At 37.5% G+C, this 18872-nt stretch overlaps 1 protein-coding gene across 2 annotated transcripts in view; it reads left to right on the top strand.

Moving 5' to 3' along the window:
- Positions 1–18434, top strand: part of LOC126251737 (integrin alpha-PS2-like) — an 836605-nt gene extending 818171 nt beyond the window's left edge. For both annotated transcript variants that reach the window (XM_049952346.1, XM_049952345.1), the window contains 3 exons: positions 10175–11653; positions 11803–12033; positions 16023–18434. In XM_049952346.1, coding sequence (XP_049808303.1) covers positions 10175–11653; positions 11803–12033; positions 16023–16118 — 1806 coding nt within the window. In that variant the 3' untranslated portion in view covers positions 16119–18434. The remainder of the gene's footprint in view (positions 1–10174; positions 11654–11802; positions 12034–16022) is intronic.
- The last annotated feature ends 438 nt before the right edge of the window (positions 18435–18872 follow it).

The following is an 18872-nucleotide window of genomic DNA, read 5'->3' as shown; positions in this document are numbered from 1 at the left end:
CACATAAGGAACAAAAACAAAAATGTCTAAAACTGTCATCAATCATTCAACCTAACAATGCTAAAACCAGTGAATCTGATGGTAATAATGGCCATTTTTTATTGTTTTTACATGTCACCCATTTCAAACTCTCGACCTGCTCCCAGGGGCAAAATGTCTTTGAAAGTCTGAAAGTTGTGCTTTTAATCACTCCACCATTGTTGATGACATCTGGGAGGCAAGCAGCTGCAACATATTTTATTATGTTAAGGGTTGCAGACTTTATCAGACTGCACTTTATTGATAGTAATTATTCTCATACAATATACGAGGTCTGATAAAAAAATTCCAGAAAATTCATAATTTTGCGCCAATGATGTGTTGGAGCAAAATGTGGTTGGCATCCCTGCACATGACTGTGTTTAATGTGTAACTGCCAGAAGTTTCATTGCTGTATGTCTGTTAGGTATTGTTCAGTGCTGTATTGAGTAGAACATTGTGTCACACAGCTTGCGAATTTCAAGATGGCAGAATTACATTAAATTTTGTGTGAAACTCAAGAACAGGGACAAACCAAATGATGCAGGAAGCCTATGGTGATAAGTGCTTAAGCCAAACTTGGTGTTACAAGTGGTTCATGCAGTTTAAAAAGTGCTAGATGGGAGTTAAAGGTGGCCCTCATTCAGGACACCATTTGACGCCTACTGACGATGCTCAAGTCAGGAACATCAACGAAATTGTGCATGCCAATCGAAGACTGACTGCATGAGAGATGCAGAATAATGTAACATTTCAGTTGGATCATGTCATGAAATCATGACACAGCATCTTGGAATGCATCACGTTGCTGTCAAGTTCATCCCATGGCTCATGAGTCAAGATCAGAAAGACCCTCACTTCACAATCTGTGAAGAGCTTTTGAATCACACAAATGAGAGTGAGAGAGAATCATAACTGGTGATGAGACATGGGTCTATGGTTATGATGTTGAGACAAAGGTTCAATCTTCACAATGGATCAGGAAAGCTTTCCATGACCACAAAAGGCTCATTAGGTCAGGTCAAATATCAGAGGCATGCTGATAGTTTTATTTGACTTTGAATGATTAGTTTATCATGAATTTATGCTACAGGCACAAACTGTTAATTGATGATACTATCGCAATGTGTTCCAATGCCTGCAAGAAAATGTGAGAAGGAAACAGCCTGAAATGTGGTGAGACAGTACACGCCCCTTTCATCACAATAACACACCCACACATTCATCCCTGTTGGTGGATGACTATTGCACAAAAAACGAAATGAATGTGCTGCCTCATCCTCCATACTCTCCAGACCTGGTCCCTGTGGACATTTTTTCTATTTCCAAAGTTGAAACCCTGTTGAAAGGATGAAGATTTGCAATGATAAATGAGATAAAAGAAAATTTGCAGAAGTGCTTTACTACCAAGACTGCTTCTGGAAGTGTAAACTGTTTTGGGAGCAGTGTATCAATTGTGGAGAAGAGTATTTCAAAGGAGACCATGCACAATAAGCAAAAGGTAGAAAAATTTTGTGGACAAAGTTCCGGAATTTTTTGAACAGACCTCTTATATGATCTATTTGGCTGCCATTTACTTTACATTTCTTTAATCCTGGATTACACCTTTATTAACCAGGGTTTTTCCCCTACACGTGGCCTTGACTGTGGTTTTATGGACACATAGACCATGCTTGCTTTTCATTGGACACACACATTTCAAGTTTTGGTACGTTTTTTGTGTCCTTTTTCCCTCACAGGGATTTATACCATGTGATCAAAAGTGTCCAGACACCTGGCTGAAAATGACTTACAAGTTCGTGGCACCCTCCATCAGTAATACTGGAATCCAATAAGGTGTTGTTGACCCACCCTTAGCCCTGATGACATCTTTCACTCTAGCGGGCATACATTCAATCAGGTGCTGGAAGGTTTCTTGGGGAATGGCAGCCCATTCTTCATGGAGTGCTGCACTCAGGAGAGGTATCGATGTCAGTCGGTGAGGCCTGGCACGAAGTTGGCACTCCAGAACATCCCAAAGGTGTTCTATAGGATTCAGGTCAGGACTCTGTGCAGGCCAGTCCATTATACAAATGTTATTGTCTTGTGACCACTCTGTCACAGGCCATGCATTATGAACAGGTGCTCGATCTTGTTGAAAGATGCAATCACCATCCCCGAATTGCTCTTCAACAGTAGGAAGCAAGAAGGTGCTTAACCCTAGCACCACGAAGCTTGGATCTGTCTCATGGATGTCTAGGGGGTGGGGGCAAAAATTTGCCTCACATTCTTTTCACTTTTTAACATTTTGTTTGTTTGGTTGGTTGGTTTGATTTTATTATTTAATTTACTAGGTTGCAACACACTTTCCATGGTTATCAGGAACATTATAACATATACAAACAGAATAAACAAAGTAATGAATATGAGAAATATTATTATATTTTTATCATGAGAGTAACACTTTCATATACATCAGACTTCTATTAAGAAATCATAGAAGAACGTACAATAGCAAACCACAAATAAGAAAACAGAAAATCAAAGTCAGAAGTTAATTGAATTTTTCCTTCCTACTCACTTTCACTTTCAATTTCACAACCTTTGCATATGATACTTTTTGCAAAATGAATGGAATACAGATACTTGGAATGCCTGTACTCTTGAAACAGATGTATCATCTTCCTCTTGAAGAAAATTCAACAGACTGAGCAGTTGCAGTAATGCTTGGTGGCGTTTTCCCTAGAACACTTTCCTTTGCAGAGATGACAGGCTTTTCTAAACCCATGGTATTCTTTCCTCTCTCTTCCACAGCTGGCCTAACAAGATGTTGACCTGATTATGGCAGATACAGCTTTCTTACATTATGCTTCTTCTTATTCCAATTTGGGTTGTTTATCATGAAAATTGTTTCAGCATTGAGACAGGCAACATCTGTCAAAGATGATATATATACAAAGATGATGTGACTTACCAAACGAAAGTGCTGGCAGGTCGATAGACACACAAACAAACACAAATGTACACACAAAATTTAAGCTTTCGCAACAAACGGTTGCTTCATCAGGAAAGAGGGAAGTAGAGGGAAAGACGAAAGGATGTGGGTTTTAAGGGAGAGGGTAAGGAGTCATTCCAATCCCGGGAGCGGAAAGACTTACCTTAGGGGGATAAAAGGACAGGTATACACTCACGCACACACACACACACACATATATCCATCCGCACATACACAGACACAAGCAGACATTTGTAAAGGCCTTTACATCATCTTTGTTTTTAGATATGTTTTTCCCACGTGGAATGTTTCCCTTTATTTTAGTTTAATATTCACTTAAAGAGTATAAACACTTGTCAATCAAGAAACATTTCCGTTTCACTTTGAATAAGTTCCCTTTGTGGCACCTTATAGAGCTCGGTAATCTGTTGTACCATATTTGACCACTAATCTGTCGTTTTTAATTTTGTTCTTTGTCTGTAATAGCAGTCTTTATTTCTTGTATTATAGGCATGCATATCAGAGCACATTGTTGCTTTGTTTTGATGTGTCACAAAAAATATAATTAATTTGTAAAGATACAGTGAGTAGACTGTGAGGTATTTATGATGGACAAAGATTTCCCTGCATGAATCTCTATAACCTAATCCATGGATAATTCTGATTGCTCTTTTCCGTAGGGTTAATATTCTGTTCATACGTATGTCGGCAGCACAACCCCATACTCTATCCCGTAATTAATCTGTGCAAAAATGGTTCCATAATAAATTGTTTTTAATGTCTGATGTGGAACTACTTTTGATAACTGGCTGATTAGATGTAATGAACTGCTGATTTTATTGCATAAAAATTTGATATGGTTTACCCATCTCAGATTTTCATGTAGGTGAATACCTAGAAATCTGCAGCCTTCTGTGTCCACTACTTCAATTCCACCTACCGGTATGTTACTGATAGAGGTTTGGTGTGAGTTTGTAACTTTAAATGGCAATAACTGAGATTTACTGATATTAACTTTCAAACCTTGATCTTGGAAATAAGTAGTTATTTGACGTAGTCCCTCAGTTGCTACCAACATTAACTCATCATTTTGTTTACCAAGAAATAACAAAGGGTATCGTCTGCATAGGTTACCAATTGGGAGTTGAAAGGTTGCTCTATATCATTTATGTACACTAGGAAAAGGAAATGGCCCAAAATTGAGCCCTGGGGTACACCTTGTGTGACTGTCTCATATTTGGACTGGAAATTAATGATCTGATTATTGATTTTGTAAGTCAGCTTTGTACAGTGCTCGCGGTTAAATAAATATGTAGCCAGCAATTGCATGGATGCAGCACTTAGATTGTATGACTCAAGTTTACTTAAAAGTAACTCATGGTTTACCGAGTCAAAGGCTTTAGTAAGGTCTAGAAATATGCCAGCTGTTTGCATTCCTTGATCAAGGGCACCATACGTTTTATGAAGAAATTCCATAATTGCTGTGATAGTACTATGATCTTTTCGGAATCCGTGTTGTGTCTCTGTTAGGAACTTATTTTTCAAGAAATAGTCACTAAGTTGTGTCAGCAGCACAACTTCAAATACTTTGCTGAAGACAGGTATTAATGATATGGGCCTGAAATTTGAAACCTCTTCCTTGGATCCTTTTTTATGCACTGGTTTAACTGTGCTCCATTTCAATACATTTGGAAATGTATGATCTCTGATACTGCAGTTTACCAGGCGGGTGATTATTTTAACTGATTCCTTATTACATTTTTTAATCACAATACTACTCAAACCATCCCATCCAGATGAGAACTTATTCTTTAGTTTATTTATTATCCTGCTTATTTCTTTTTCACTTACTTGTTTGAATTCAAAAGGTGGCTCTTCAAAGGGGCAGAGCTTTACCTCACTACTCACAATTGTGTTATTAACTGGACTAACAGCTGCAGATATAAAGTAGTTATTGAAAACATTGCAGACTTTATTAGGATCTTTAATTGTGTTTCCTTCATGTCTTATATTTACAATTTCAGTTTCTGGCTTTGCGAAATTGATTTACAATTCTCCTTGAGGTATTGGCTATATTGTCTGATTGAGCTATTTCACTTTTGTATATCTGTTTTCTTAGATTTTAAAGCTCTTTCTTAAAGATTTTCTTGGCTTCATTGTACTTGGCCTTAAAAACCTGCAGGTTTGTTGACTTGTGTAACACATCCAGGTCCTGGATGTTTTGCCTGAGTTTTATCATATTTGCTGAAAGTATCAGTCTGTTGGTTTTTGCACTTTGGTTAAGGGTGAACACTCTGTATTTTCTTAACAGGGCAGCATCTGTCAAAGTGTCTTAGCATAGTATCATAGAATTTGGCCCATTTGTTTTCAGATCCTTCAGTCTGGTAAACCAGATCCCAGTCCTCTATAGCTAATTTATTTCTTAGGGCCAGGATGTTACCCTCTTTTAGGATTCTTTTATTTTCAAAAACTTTTGTCATTTTTGGGATGTTTGTGTTTACATACTCTACAAGCTGGCATTTGTGGTCAGAGTAGTGAAAATCCATATTCCATCACCTAACACTGTCTTTAATATGTTTACATAGTATAATGTAATCAATTCTGCTAGATGTGGACTTTGTTACCCTGGTATCACTATTTACTACATTTATGAGATTATATGAGTTAAGAGTATCTATTAACCTCATATTACACAAACTGGAAGATTTTGCCTCAATATTCAGATCACCAAGTATAGTTAGGTCACTGGGACCACAACGTCCCACTACTCTACTAAATATGTCTATGAAGCTAACTACATCAGCCTTTGGTGGATGGTAAATCCCAATAACTTTGTTTTCTCATAACCTCTCTACTCTCTTTGGTGTGGACTTCAATGCCTGTCACTTCAATCAAGCCTTCTTTGTTGTACTGGTCTAGATAGTTTATTTTCTTGTACTCGAGATTCTCACTAATGTAAACTGCCACACCACCACCCTTATGTTGCTGTCTACAATAACTATTTGCTAAGGAGTAGCCCTCTAGTTTACAGTAAATAATTTCATCAGATTTTAATCCATGCTCAGTTAACACTACTATATGAGGTGACTGTTCATTTACAAAAACCTGTAATATATTAAGCTTATTTCTAAGGTACTGTATGTTTAGGTGCATGAGCCTTAGTGGTATTTTTAACTGGTCACTCTTATTATCTTCCTTTAAAATGCACTGAGTTGGTTCACTTACATAAGTTCTGGATCCAGGCATTAAAAGTGTTCCTGTTCTTTGGCGATCTTGCATTTCTCGATCTACTACCCAACCTGGCTTCTGTCTGTCTAGTTGTCAAGGTAGCTGTTGAGGTGCCTTCTTGCTCCGTACAGTCCGAGGAATCGCCTAACTGCCTGGTGTTGCAGTAACTGGAGTTGTATACTCCACCACATTTGATTGAGTAAGTGATGCTGAAGAATCTGCAGTTGATGCCACAGCTTCTGTTGTTTTAACTAGCTGGCTTGGCCAGTTGTTTTTACCCAGTCCTGGGAATTTGTTAGTTGCTTTACTTTCCCACAAAAACATGTCACTTTGAACTCTGGGTTTTATTGGTCTTGAGGATCTTCTGGGAGCACAATGTGTTTCTGGACTTTTGAATATCCTTTTGCTGCAAACTGATCTTCCCTACTCCATTGTTCATTACTGTCCTCTTGACAACATTGTGGTTGATTTCTGGTACTGTAATTTTTTCTTGCTGTGGTATTATTTGCTCAGTTCCATATGGATCCTTCCACTCAAGTGATATTGCAGACTTTAGTTGATTTTTTGGAGAGATGACTGCAAGTAAATGTGGAAAGAAGTAGGAGATTCTTAGTAGGCTTCAGTTTGGAGATGTATGAAACCAGCTTCAGTTTGGAGATGTATGAAACCAAGGTAACTGGTGCATTGCCTGTTTTCAGATCTGTGAATAACAACTTAGAGGAAAATAGCTCTCGTCCCTGCGTCTTCTTTAGCTGCTCTGGTATGTGTTTTCTGTTACCCTTCAATGTTTCCACCAAAGTTAACTTGTCATCATTGTAAAGCTCCTCAGCTAGGTCTGTGGATGTATAACAATAATCTGTTGTTATATTTCTTCCACTTTCTGCCAGCAGGTTCACTACGCATCTAACAACTGCCTTTGCACTCCATTCCTCGGCAGGTCGTTCATCCTTTCCTGCATATACCTCCATTTTTAGAACGTACTGGGTGTGTGCATCTGATAACATCCTAATCAATATGCCATACTTCCCAGGCTTGTCTTTCATAAAGACCTTAAAGGGACATCTTCCTCGAAATAGGGAGAGCATTTCATCGATCGTTAGATCTGCACTTGGTATAGTATTTCACAAACATTTCATCAATTTTGTCGAAAACTTCACAAAAGGGGCAAAACGTATCCTGCTTTTGTCTTTCAGTTCTTGTTTCTTTATCATCAAATCGAGTCAGGGACAGAAGTTCTCCTCATCGAATACAACTCATTGTAGCTATGTAGATATTCTTTCCCAGTACTTTCCCTCATAAGTCCTCAAGAGGCAGTCTAGTGTCATTATTTGTGCCCATCAGTATCAGAATATCAAGGAAGGTGTAGATTTCTTCTACAGTTTTATGTTCTTATTATGAGCTTCTTGGTTTGTATAGCCCATGATAATCTTCATTATTTTGGGAGTTGTAGACTTTTTAAAAGATTCTGAAACACTAGAGATCAAGCCGTCATGAGTCAAACCTTCACAAAAATTCACTATATTCTGTACTGACCTGCATAATTGCCGTGGAGGTGCAGTAATATATTCCCTACTGCCTTTTGCTGTAACAGTGATGCTGGAAGTAGCTACATGGTGTTCATCAGGGGATGAACTACACGAACTTGACTCATTTGCAACTGCTCTGTCACTACCATATGTCACAACTGTATCCGCTTCTTCTAGATCACTTTCATCACCTTCACTTGCTTAATTTATTATAGCTGACACCTCTTCATCTGTGAGAAACCTCTGATAGTGACGAGACATTTTATTGGAACTACGAGTAACATACAACTGCTCAAACAACAAAGGATATTTATTTCAAAACAAAAATGTCAACACAATACAGCAGTACCAACAGTCAGAAACTGCACTTCTTTCTGCCATATTGAGAAATATTTTAATGAGAAAAGTCGTCTCACCGATGTCTAAGGGGGTGGGGGTGGGGGTGGGGGAGGAGGGGAAAAACTGCCCGAACTTAAATATAATAGGCAGATTTAAATAATTCATAAAATTTATAAAACCATGATAGTATATTCTCTAGATATTTTTCTAGAACTATCTAAATTCTTGCTTTTTCACTCCAACAAACAGATATATTACACTAATAAAACAAATACTGTGGGAAATTTTTGGCCTCCCCCCCCCCCCCCCCAGTGGTGCTGGGGTTAAAATAAGAATGTAGGCCTGTGCTGTGATATTGCCAGGCAAAACAACAAGGAGTGCAAGCCCCCTCCATGAAAAACATGACCACACCATAACACCACCCCCTCCAAATTTTACTGTTGGCACTACACACACTGGCAGATGACGTTCACCGGGCATTTGCTATACCCATGTCCTGCCATCGGATCACCGCATTGTGTACCATGATTCGTCACTCCACACAACATTTTTCCACTGTTCATTCGTCCAATGTTGACACTCCTTACATCAAGCGAGGCATTGTTTGGCATTTACCAGCGTGATGTGTGGCTTTTGAGCAGCCGCTCGACCATGAAATCCAAGTTTTCTCACCTCCCACCTAACTGTCATAGTACTTGCAGTGGATCTTAAGTTTGGAATTCCTGTGTTGGTCTGGATAGATGTCCGCCTATTGCACATTACGACCGTTTTCAACTGTCGGCATTCTCTGTCAGTGAACAGACAAGGTCAGTCTGTACGCTTTTGTGCTGTACATGTCCCTTCATGTTTCCACTTCACTATCACATTGGATACAGTGGACATAGGGATGTTTAGGAGTGTGGACATACAGATTTATGACACAAGTGACAACCAATCATCTGACCATGTTTGAGTTCCGTGGCGTGCCCCATTCTGCTCTCTCACAATGTCTAATGACTACGGAGGTCGCTGATCTGGAGTATCTGGCACTAGGTGGCACATTGCACGTAATATGAAAAACATATTTTTTGGAGGTGTCCAGATACTTTTTATCACATAGTGTATATATTTTTCCTGTTGGGGGAGGATTTTTTGAACATTATTTATCAACACAATTCCGGATCTGTCCTGATACCAAGGACATATGTTTTTTATTTTCTGAAGTTTTGCTCATTGTACACTAGGAATATGAATATTAAAAATACAAAAATTAACTTTCTGACTACGCCAGTAGCTTATTTATCTAATTGTCTGTTTGTCACATTATTGATCTGCTTCTGTTAGATTGATTTTGTACCATAACTTTGGTTTTACATTCACACTTTTACTTTTTGAAAACTATAACATACATGGTAGTTATGTGTTCTCATTTCAAAAGAAGATCCCTGACAGTTGATGTGAGCTTAGCATGGCTGCGCCAAATGCTACATCAAGAAATCACGTTACGCAATTTTGTGTGCATCTCTATGGCAACACCTCAGTGTTGTAGACAGTTATTGTTTTCACCTGCTGCCACTTGCATTTCGCAGTTTAAAACTGGCAAGAGTGCTGCCAGTTATTAGCAGTCTTCTTTTGCCAAGTATACTATACCAGGACATCTTACATCCACAGTACTTCTCTCCCAGTTTATCTATATTTGTACTCTGCAAGCCACCTCATGGTGTGTGGCAGAGTGTGTTTTGAGTACCAGTGTCTGTTCCCCTTTTCCCTGTTACAGGTGCGACTGGTTTGTGGGAAGAACAATATCTGGTAAGCCTCTGTGTAGGCTCTGATCTCTCTAATTTTATCTTTGTGATATTTTTGTGACTGACACTAAGTTGTGTGTACCAAGTTTGGCTGAATTTATTCTAGGAATTCCAGAGTTATGCTAGAACATGCACACATATACATGTATACACTTACATATTGGTTTTTATCATCCAGTATAATTCCTGCTACACTGTGGCTTTTACTCACTGTTGCAGAAGATTTCACTTTGGGAATAAGTTCAAATTAATTTTAAGTACTGAAATTCTAAATGCATGCTTTATGTTTCCATTTCTGATTGCAGATTGAGCAGAAGAAAAAAGGTATAGCAGCAGCTTCTCATCATTCACAATATGGAATGGTGGAAGTGGAAGGCAGCTCAGCTTCAGGAAAAAAGAGCACAGAGAAATATCACAAAACATCGAGCACCAGTACTCATTATGAGACTTTCAGTAATGGTTCACATCAAAGCAGAACTCAGATACAAGGAAGTAGTGGAAGCCTAGAAGAGAAGCATATACAGAAGACTGGTGATATTTTAGAACCCAGAAAAAGTGATTTCATGGGCAGTGAGAAACATAATCAACACACAAGTGATAGTAAAAATGTTAGTACTGGTGAATCTGGAGCTGTTTATTCGAAGAGTTGGGGTGGTCTTGTACCACACAGTGAAACACTGCAGGAAGGTAGTGCTGGTCGCCATGAAAGTTACAATAAAACATCTCATTATGGACTGGGTGACAAAATAGGGAAACATAAAAAGAAGATACATACTTCTCACAACTACTCAGTCACTTGGAGAGAGAATGACAAACCAGTACATCACTATAAAAATTATAGTTTCACTACTTCTGATGATACTGGGTCCTCCTCTGCACAGTGGTCAAGTGATGATCAGGATGATGGCGATGATACTTACGATTTTTCGGATGGAGCAAATAACTCTTCTAGCACCTTTCACAAATTCACGTCATCCTCTTCATATCATTCCCTTAACAATGGATCTGCTATTGCGAGTGACAGTCATATTGATGAAGGAGCACATGAATCTGAGAGTGGAATCCGGTTTATCCCTGCATGGCAACTTGCAGGAGGAAAGCCCACTCCATCACCTGATAATTTTGAGGGAACTTTGCTTCATGGTTCCACAGCCTCTGATGGTCAGCTGAGGCACTATTGGGTTAACAGCGGCTCAAACACAGTTCTTCAGCAGGGAAAACGTACCAATTTGAATGATTTAAGTGGCTCACAACGTGAGGTACAAGGAAGCAGCTCATATTATTATCCATCTCCAGAAGTGAGAGGAGGTATGACTCAAAGCAGCATAGAATACAGTGCAACTAGCAATGAAGATAATGGAAGTGGTGTGAAACAGTATATTTCTCGCCAGTGGAGTAGTAAGCATCCAGGAGCTACCAATCACTGGGAAGAACAACACAAGAGTACAGCTGATGGAGAGCAAGATTATGATGAAGAGAAAGCTGGAGAAGAAGAAGATGATGATGATGAGGATGATTATTATGACGACGGATCTGAATATACAGAAACATACAGCTCTCAGAAGAAAACCATCACTGCACATCAAACTCCTGATCAGCAAGATAGAGCAGTGCCTTATGGTAGGCATAAAAGGGACCTGCAAGCAGATACTGACTTCGATCAGCTGCTTCAGTGTAATTCCACAAACTGTGTACGACTAAAGTGTGTAATCAAGAAATTTACCAAAGATCAGGAAGTGAACATACAGATACGCTCTCGAGCATGGGTACAAACACTTAAGAAGGTAAATGATCCTCTTTTGTAACTATTTTTTTAATAATGTCTATTGAGAATTAAATGTAAGCAAAACCCCAATTAATTAAACCTTTAATAGAAGTTACACCTATCAAACTGTAATCTGTATTCTCATTTTTACATTTTCCTCTTCTATAGGTGGCTTCAAACAAACGACTTCGTGTATCTTCACTGTTAGCAATGCAAGTTACTCAACTGCCCTACATTGGCAAGCCATATCGTCCTATCATTCGAAGTGAAGAAGTATTTACTGATGCTATATCAACAGATGTACCCACAAAGCCAGAGATTGTGCCTTTGTGGGTTGTAGTTTTGTCTGCATGTGCCGGTGTTCTTATATTGCTGCTGTTAATACTGTTGCTTTGGAAGGTATGCATTACAAACACACTCAAAATACATTTCTTTCCTTAGTAACAACATATACAGAGTTTAATTTAATCTAGATCTCAATACAATTATACTGAAAATTTACCTTTTTTTTCTTTTTTACATTATACTCTATTTGCCTTACATCTTGTCTGTGTGTGGATCATATTCTCAATTTTAATTTTTTGCATTTATCCAGCTGTTACAAGAATCAAGAGTCCTGCACAAGTGTTACAAAAATTATTATGTAGTAGTAGCTTCCCATTTTTTCATATTTTGATCTTTATTACAAAAATCTGCACTGGAACAAAGAATAATGCACATAGAATTCGGGTCTCATCACTGCTGTAGTCTCTCACAAGAAACTAACACAAATCATTTGTTACATTAACTGAGAGATCCACACAGCAATGCTCGAGTCAAGATTCCACGAAAATTGAATGATATGTTGTGAAGATTGAACAGTGATGCAGTGATAACATTCAAAGTCTGTAAAAACCCACAGATATTTCATGTGGGAAATTATCTGTACACACAAGAGCCACGTAATTGTGAGTGAAGTACTAAGAGTTCAAAACTATCTAGTGTCAGACAAGGCAAAGTTTTAATGTAATATTTTACTAACCTGGCACATTAATTGTAGGTTTTATTGAGACTCATCCACCTGGAGTTTGCTCAGTACACCTGTTTATTTTGGTGATATCTGTTGGAACTAGTTTTTTTGATATTAGTGTCTGTGAGAAACAACTGAAATCACTAAAATTGAATAATGAATCCCTGTCAGGTCCTACATAGAAATTGGGTTGTATTAGCCCTTATTGGAACCATAATATGCTGTAGGCCTCTGGAACGGAAAACTGTTCCCAGTAGTTGAAAGGAAGCACAGAAAACAATCATTTACAAGAAAGGTAGCAGAAGCTATTCACAAAAGTACTCTCCATTACATCAACATCCATGTGCTGTAGGATTTTAGAAAATATTTTGAGCTCAGACATAATGAGGTATTTCAAACAAAATTACCCTCTCCACGCCAGTCAGTATGGATTACAAAAATGTAAGGCAATTGGTTAGCTGTAGTATTCCTTAACTTCTGAAAAGTGTTTCACTCATTATCACACCAATGCTTGGAAATGAAAGTACAATGACATACAATGGTCACAGTCATAGACTATTATGAATTTAGGTTCAGAACTTTTCCTGTGCCAGTTATTATACTTCAAGAGGTAAAATATTAAATACGAGGTGCATTCAAGTTCTAAGGCCTCCGATTTTTTTTCTAATTAACTACTCACCCGAAATCGATGAAACTGGCGTTACTTCTCGACGTAATCGCCCTGCAGACGTACACATTTTTCACAACACTGTCGCCATGATTCCATGGCAGCGGCGAAGGCTTCTTTAGGAGTCTGTTTTGACCACTGGAAAATCGCTGAGGCAATAGCAGCACGGCTGGTGAATGTGCGGCCACGGAGAGTGTCTTTCATTGTTGGAAAAAGCCAAAAGTCACTAGGAGCCAGGTCAGGTGAGCAGGGAGCATGAGGAATCACTTCAAAGTTGTTATCACGAAGAAACTGTTGCAAAACATTAGCTCATTGTGCGGGTGCGTTGTCTTGGTGAAACAGCACACGCGCAGCCCTTCCTGGACGTTTTTGTTGCAGTGCAGGAAGGAATTCGTTCTTCAAAACATTTTCGTAGGATGCACCTGTTACCGTAGTGCCCTTTGGAACGCAATGGGTAAGGATTATGCCCTCGCTGTCCCAGAACATGGACACCATCATTTTTTCAGCACTGGCGGTTACCCGAAATTTTTTTGGTGGCGGTGAATCTGTGTGCTTCCATTGAGCTGACTGGCGCTTTGTTTCTGGATTGAAAAATGGCATCCACGTCTCATCCATTGTCACAACCGACAAAAAGAAAGTCCCATTCATGCTGTCGTTGCGCGTCAACATTGCTTGGAAACATGCCACACGGGCAGCCATGTGGTCGTCCGTCAGCATTCGTGGCACCCACCTGGATGACACTTTTCGCATTTTCAGGTCGTCATGCAGGATTGTGTGCACAGAACCCACAGAAATGCCAAATCTGGAGGCGATCTGTTCAACAGTCATTCAGCGATCCGCCAAAACAATTCTCTCCACTTTCTCGAACATGTCGTCAGACCGGCTTGTGCGAGCCCGAGGTTGTTTCGGTTTGTTGTCACACGATGTTCTGCCTTCATTAAACTGTCGCACCCACGAACGCCCTTTCGACACATCCATAACTCCATCACCACATGTCTCCTTCAACTGTCGATGAATTTCAATTGGTTTCACACCACGCAAATTCAGAAAACGAATGATTGCACGCTGTTTAAGTAAGGAAAACGTCACCATTTTAAGTATTTAAAACAGTTCTCATTCTCGCTGCTGGCAGTAAAATTCCATCTGCCGTATGGTGCTGCCATCTCTGGGACGTATTGACAATGAACGCGGTCTCATTTTAAAACAATGCGCATGTTTCTAACTCATTCCAGTCCGGAGAAAAAAAATCGGAGGCCTTAGAACTTGAATGCACCTCGTATTTTCAGTGGTGATACTGATAAGCTGTCACACATTTTGGATAATTGACAATTTGGGATGGTTTCCTGGCTTTCTTTTACATAATTCAGGCTGTTGAAAGCAAATAGATTGAGTACTGTCATTACTCATAGCTTTATGAACATAGGTCTCCAGTGGTCCATTGATGTTCCAACTTTGCTTTCTTCTGGAGTAGTAAGACTTTTTATCATCTGTTAAGTGGCCCCACAACTGTAATCCATAACTGATATTGTGAAGGAGTGCATGGTGCACTGTTAAAAGATACTGTGTTGTTATTATACGTCTTCAGTTTCTCCAGAGGTATACAACACATGGAAGTTTTTCATGCACATGTGCAGCATTTTCTTGTCAGTTATGACACCAAGGTGTTTCGCAGCATCTGCGTTATCCAAGAACATTGTGCCACCAAGACTATATAATAGCTACTCATGTTTTTATCATCATTCTTTTCATTCTGTTTAGCAGGAGTTGCTCTTTGTCCATAGTGAATAATACCTCAGCTTCATGAATTTCTTTATTAGGATTTTTGCATTAGGTATAAGCTCGTACCATCTGCAAATTAGAAAATCTGTTCATCAGAGTTCAAGTTATTTATAAATATTAAAATAGAAGAGACAAAAGTATGGATATCTAAGGCATTGTATGTTCTAGCTTTGTTCCATGATGTTGTTCATCAGATGTATACTGTCAACTGTTTTCTATATAGGACTGAGGTTTTCAGAACAACACCACTAACACCATAGTTCATCTTGCCCAGCAAGGTGTTGTGTGATATGCAGTCAAATGATTCATTAACACCACAAAATGTTAATTCTATAGGTTCTAACTCTCCATACATTTTCATTATCTTTCTTACCAGAATACACACAGTCATACTAGTGGACCTAATCTTTTAAAATCTGTGTTGTGCATCATGGAATATGCTGTTGTCTGTAAATTAATTGTGAAGATGATTTTACATAAGAGATTCCAGCCCTCTAGCCAGCACAGTTTTGTCCCATATGTACACTGAAGGCACCACACATTATTTTTATTTTTATTTTTTCTTTGTTTGTAATAGGTAACAGGCAATAGCCTATTCCATCCATGATATGAAGTTTTCAGAGTCACCATTTGAGAACAGTATGCTGAAATATCATATCCCATACTAAAACATTTTCATCTTGTTTTGTCAATGCAGTATTGAATTAAGAGTTTTTTAAAATATATCTTGCTGAATAATGTATCATTTTTATGCACATTTTTCTTCATTCAGCTCTCCACATTGTTTTGATTTTCAGTTGTAGTCAACTTACAATCATTTAATTTCACAATACATAACAGTTATACAAATATTAACAGTTTTCTTGATGTAAAGTGAGTGAAACGTCTTATTACTTCAAAAGAAGTGTAAAATAACAATTTAAACCATTTCAGTGTGGCTTCTTCAAGAGGAACAGACCAACTGACACACCAGAGAAAGAACCATTGAATCGTAATGGTCATTACTCTAATGGTGATGAAGCGCTGTGAAGGATAGAAACAGAAGACAAGTAACCTGTTTTCTGTACCAGTTGTGGCTCTGGAAATGTAGAACATTTCTTGAGAAGACTGATAAATGTTCTGAATTGGAACTGAAGCTCCACACCAATTCCAGTATTTAAGTTATTGAGGCAACTAAACTAATCAGTTTTGATTATGTTTAATGTAAATACTAAGTCAAAAGGAAGGATAATTATTTTCATATTCTTCTATGCCAGGTTGTAATGCATGCACTCCCTAATGCATGTACAGAATTTGGAGTTCAGTCCCTAGTGGAACTATTATTCTGTTGATCGTCAAGTAGATACTCGAATAATTAACAGTAACTTCCAACCTAAAAAGGCATAAAAGAATATGGATGTTGACACACATATGACAGTATAGATGAAAGAATTACCTATGGTTGTGTCATATACTTGAAAGTCTAATATGGCAGCTTTAGTATAGCAGTGAGACTGGTATAAGTTGTTTCTGTGTGTTTCTGTTTAACTGTAGCTAAAGAAGGGGTGACTGCAAAAATCCTTCATAAAGGATACAAAACGCCAATAGTTATTCTTGTGCATTACTATACCATACAGATGGTTGGTTGACTGATTTATTTGTTTGTTTGTTTAGTTTGCTTAACAGTCCAGTTTTAATGCCCAAGTTTTTTATTGGTTTCACTTCTATCACACATTCTCTGTCCAAGCAACACAGAACAAATAAATCATTCAACTGGTCAATACACTGTTGCATGAATAGCAAAGATTAAAAAACATTTTTTTGTTATAAAAATGTTCCTGTACACCTATAAAATGATCTGTATAACAAAGGTCTGTTATTTCATATTATTTGTGTAAAAGCATAATGCAGTAACTACAAAATATCCTGTTTATATTATATGATTCACACTTAATAATCAAGTTGGAATCATTATTCAAAACACAAACTGACATTTACTGTTCATGGCAAATTATGAATAATGCAACACTGTCAATAAATCTTTTGTAAATTAAATATTACCATTTGAGTAAGCATCATAGATAGATAGTCAAGATGCAGTATTTAAATTGGCAGACTTAATGGAATGGGGAACCATGTACCATGTACAAAAGAGAGACTGCAAATTGTGAAATTACTATCATACACGAAAGAGCTGAATCCTGAAATTATTTAAGTGTTATGCATTTTACAAAAAAGCACTTTATATAGAGTTACAGATCTGGATGAACTATTTCCCTTATTTTTCACAAACTTTTTATGAATGGCTTTATTCTGCCTCACACAAACTGTTTCCTCTGTTTGCATAAGTTTTAGAAAGGTTCATTACAATGCAGTTAACTTATTTTACAAGGTTTTCAGCACACAGAAAATGCATTATTGTTTTCATATTTCAGTTTTTTGGAAACTACCTCTTTTAAACACAAAAATTTAAGAGACAAGCTGTGTATCAAAGATTCAACTATTATTCAGTGTAGTAAATCTCTAAGGCCATTATTAGTTCACTACATTTCAATGAAAATGTATGTAAATTGTAGGAACCCAAGCTTTGTGATAGTTAACTGTTTTGTTTACTTAATATTTGTACAAAATTATAATGCTTTTTAATAGCTGAATGCGCATAACTTCTTCCCTTAATATCATTATGCCACATGTATGAATGATTACATTTGTATATGATGTGTGACTGTTGTATGTCTGTTTGTGAGTATCATGATTTTTGTAAGAAATTTGTAACATAGTTGCAGCGGAGCTAGTTAAAATTTAATTACTGTACAGTACATGTCTGTTGGTGTGTAATCTGCATATTTATTACTTGTATTTTAATGAAATTACTTCATTTTTATATTCCTAGGTTTTAGTATATCATCCATTCCTAACATATGTGCTGAAAAAATCCATAAGACCTGCATTTTGCCACAGACTTTCATCATAAGAGCTTCATTTGCAATCCTTCATTGCTATTAACTATTAAACTACTACTTCTTAATGTAACAAATCTACAGAAATTAAGCACATCTCATTAGGATAATATTACAAAAAGTTATATCCATTTGATGCAAATGTGTGCAAATATTCTAAAACAAAAGGTCAATATGAGGTAAAAAATAAAGTTTTTCTACATGACCATAGAGTATTCATTGATGGAATTCCAATCACATCATCTGTGGCTGTAAAAAAATGTAAAGAGTTCCTAACAAGTTATCATAAAAGTGCCTTATAATATTCTTGATGTGAAAATAAACATCACTTTTCCAGCATTTTCTATGCACATTCAGGAAGTTTTTTAATGTATTGCTGTCATTGTTAGTAAAATGTAAATGGTTGCTGCATATTTTGCTATGTACATACTATAAAAATAATGTAAATAAATCCATTTAATATCAAAAGTAATGATAGTATGTTGTCTTTCTTTCACCATGTAGTTTCCTTGTGACTCTCATTTGTGAATAAATGTACTGCTTTTTTGTTGCAGAAATAGTGAGTATAATGCATTAGTTGCTCCTGTCGTCATCAGTTTGTGTGTGAATGAGAGAGAGTGTGCATGAGTGTGAGAGAGAGACAGATGTGATGATGCATGCAACACGTATTAAGTCTCAGCATATTCTTTACCTGTACTCTGTCATCTTTGTTTATTTAACTGAATATCTTATTGTTCTCCAATACAGTGCATGCATGTCCAGATGTTCGTATTGTTTCTGTAAAAAGCTAAAACTTCATTAATGTTCTCCATAGGATATTGTGGAAGTAAAAAACTTCTCAAAA

Source organism: Schistocerca nitens, chromosome 4, assembly GCF_023898315.1.
Source record: "Schistocerca nitens isolate TAMUIC-IGC-003100 chromosome 4, iqSchNite1.1, whole genome shotgun sequence".
In the NCBI taxonomy this organism is placed as follows: Eukaryota; Metazoa; Arthropoda; class Insecta; order Orthoptera; family Acrididae; genus Schistocerca; species Schistocerca nitens.
The sequence above is the reverse complement of the archived record's forward strand: the minus strand, read 5'-3'. Positions and strand labels throughout refer to the sequence as shown.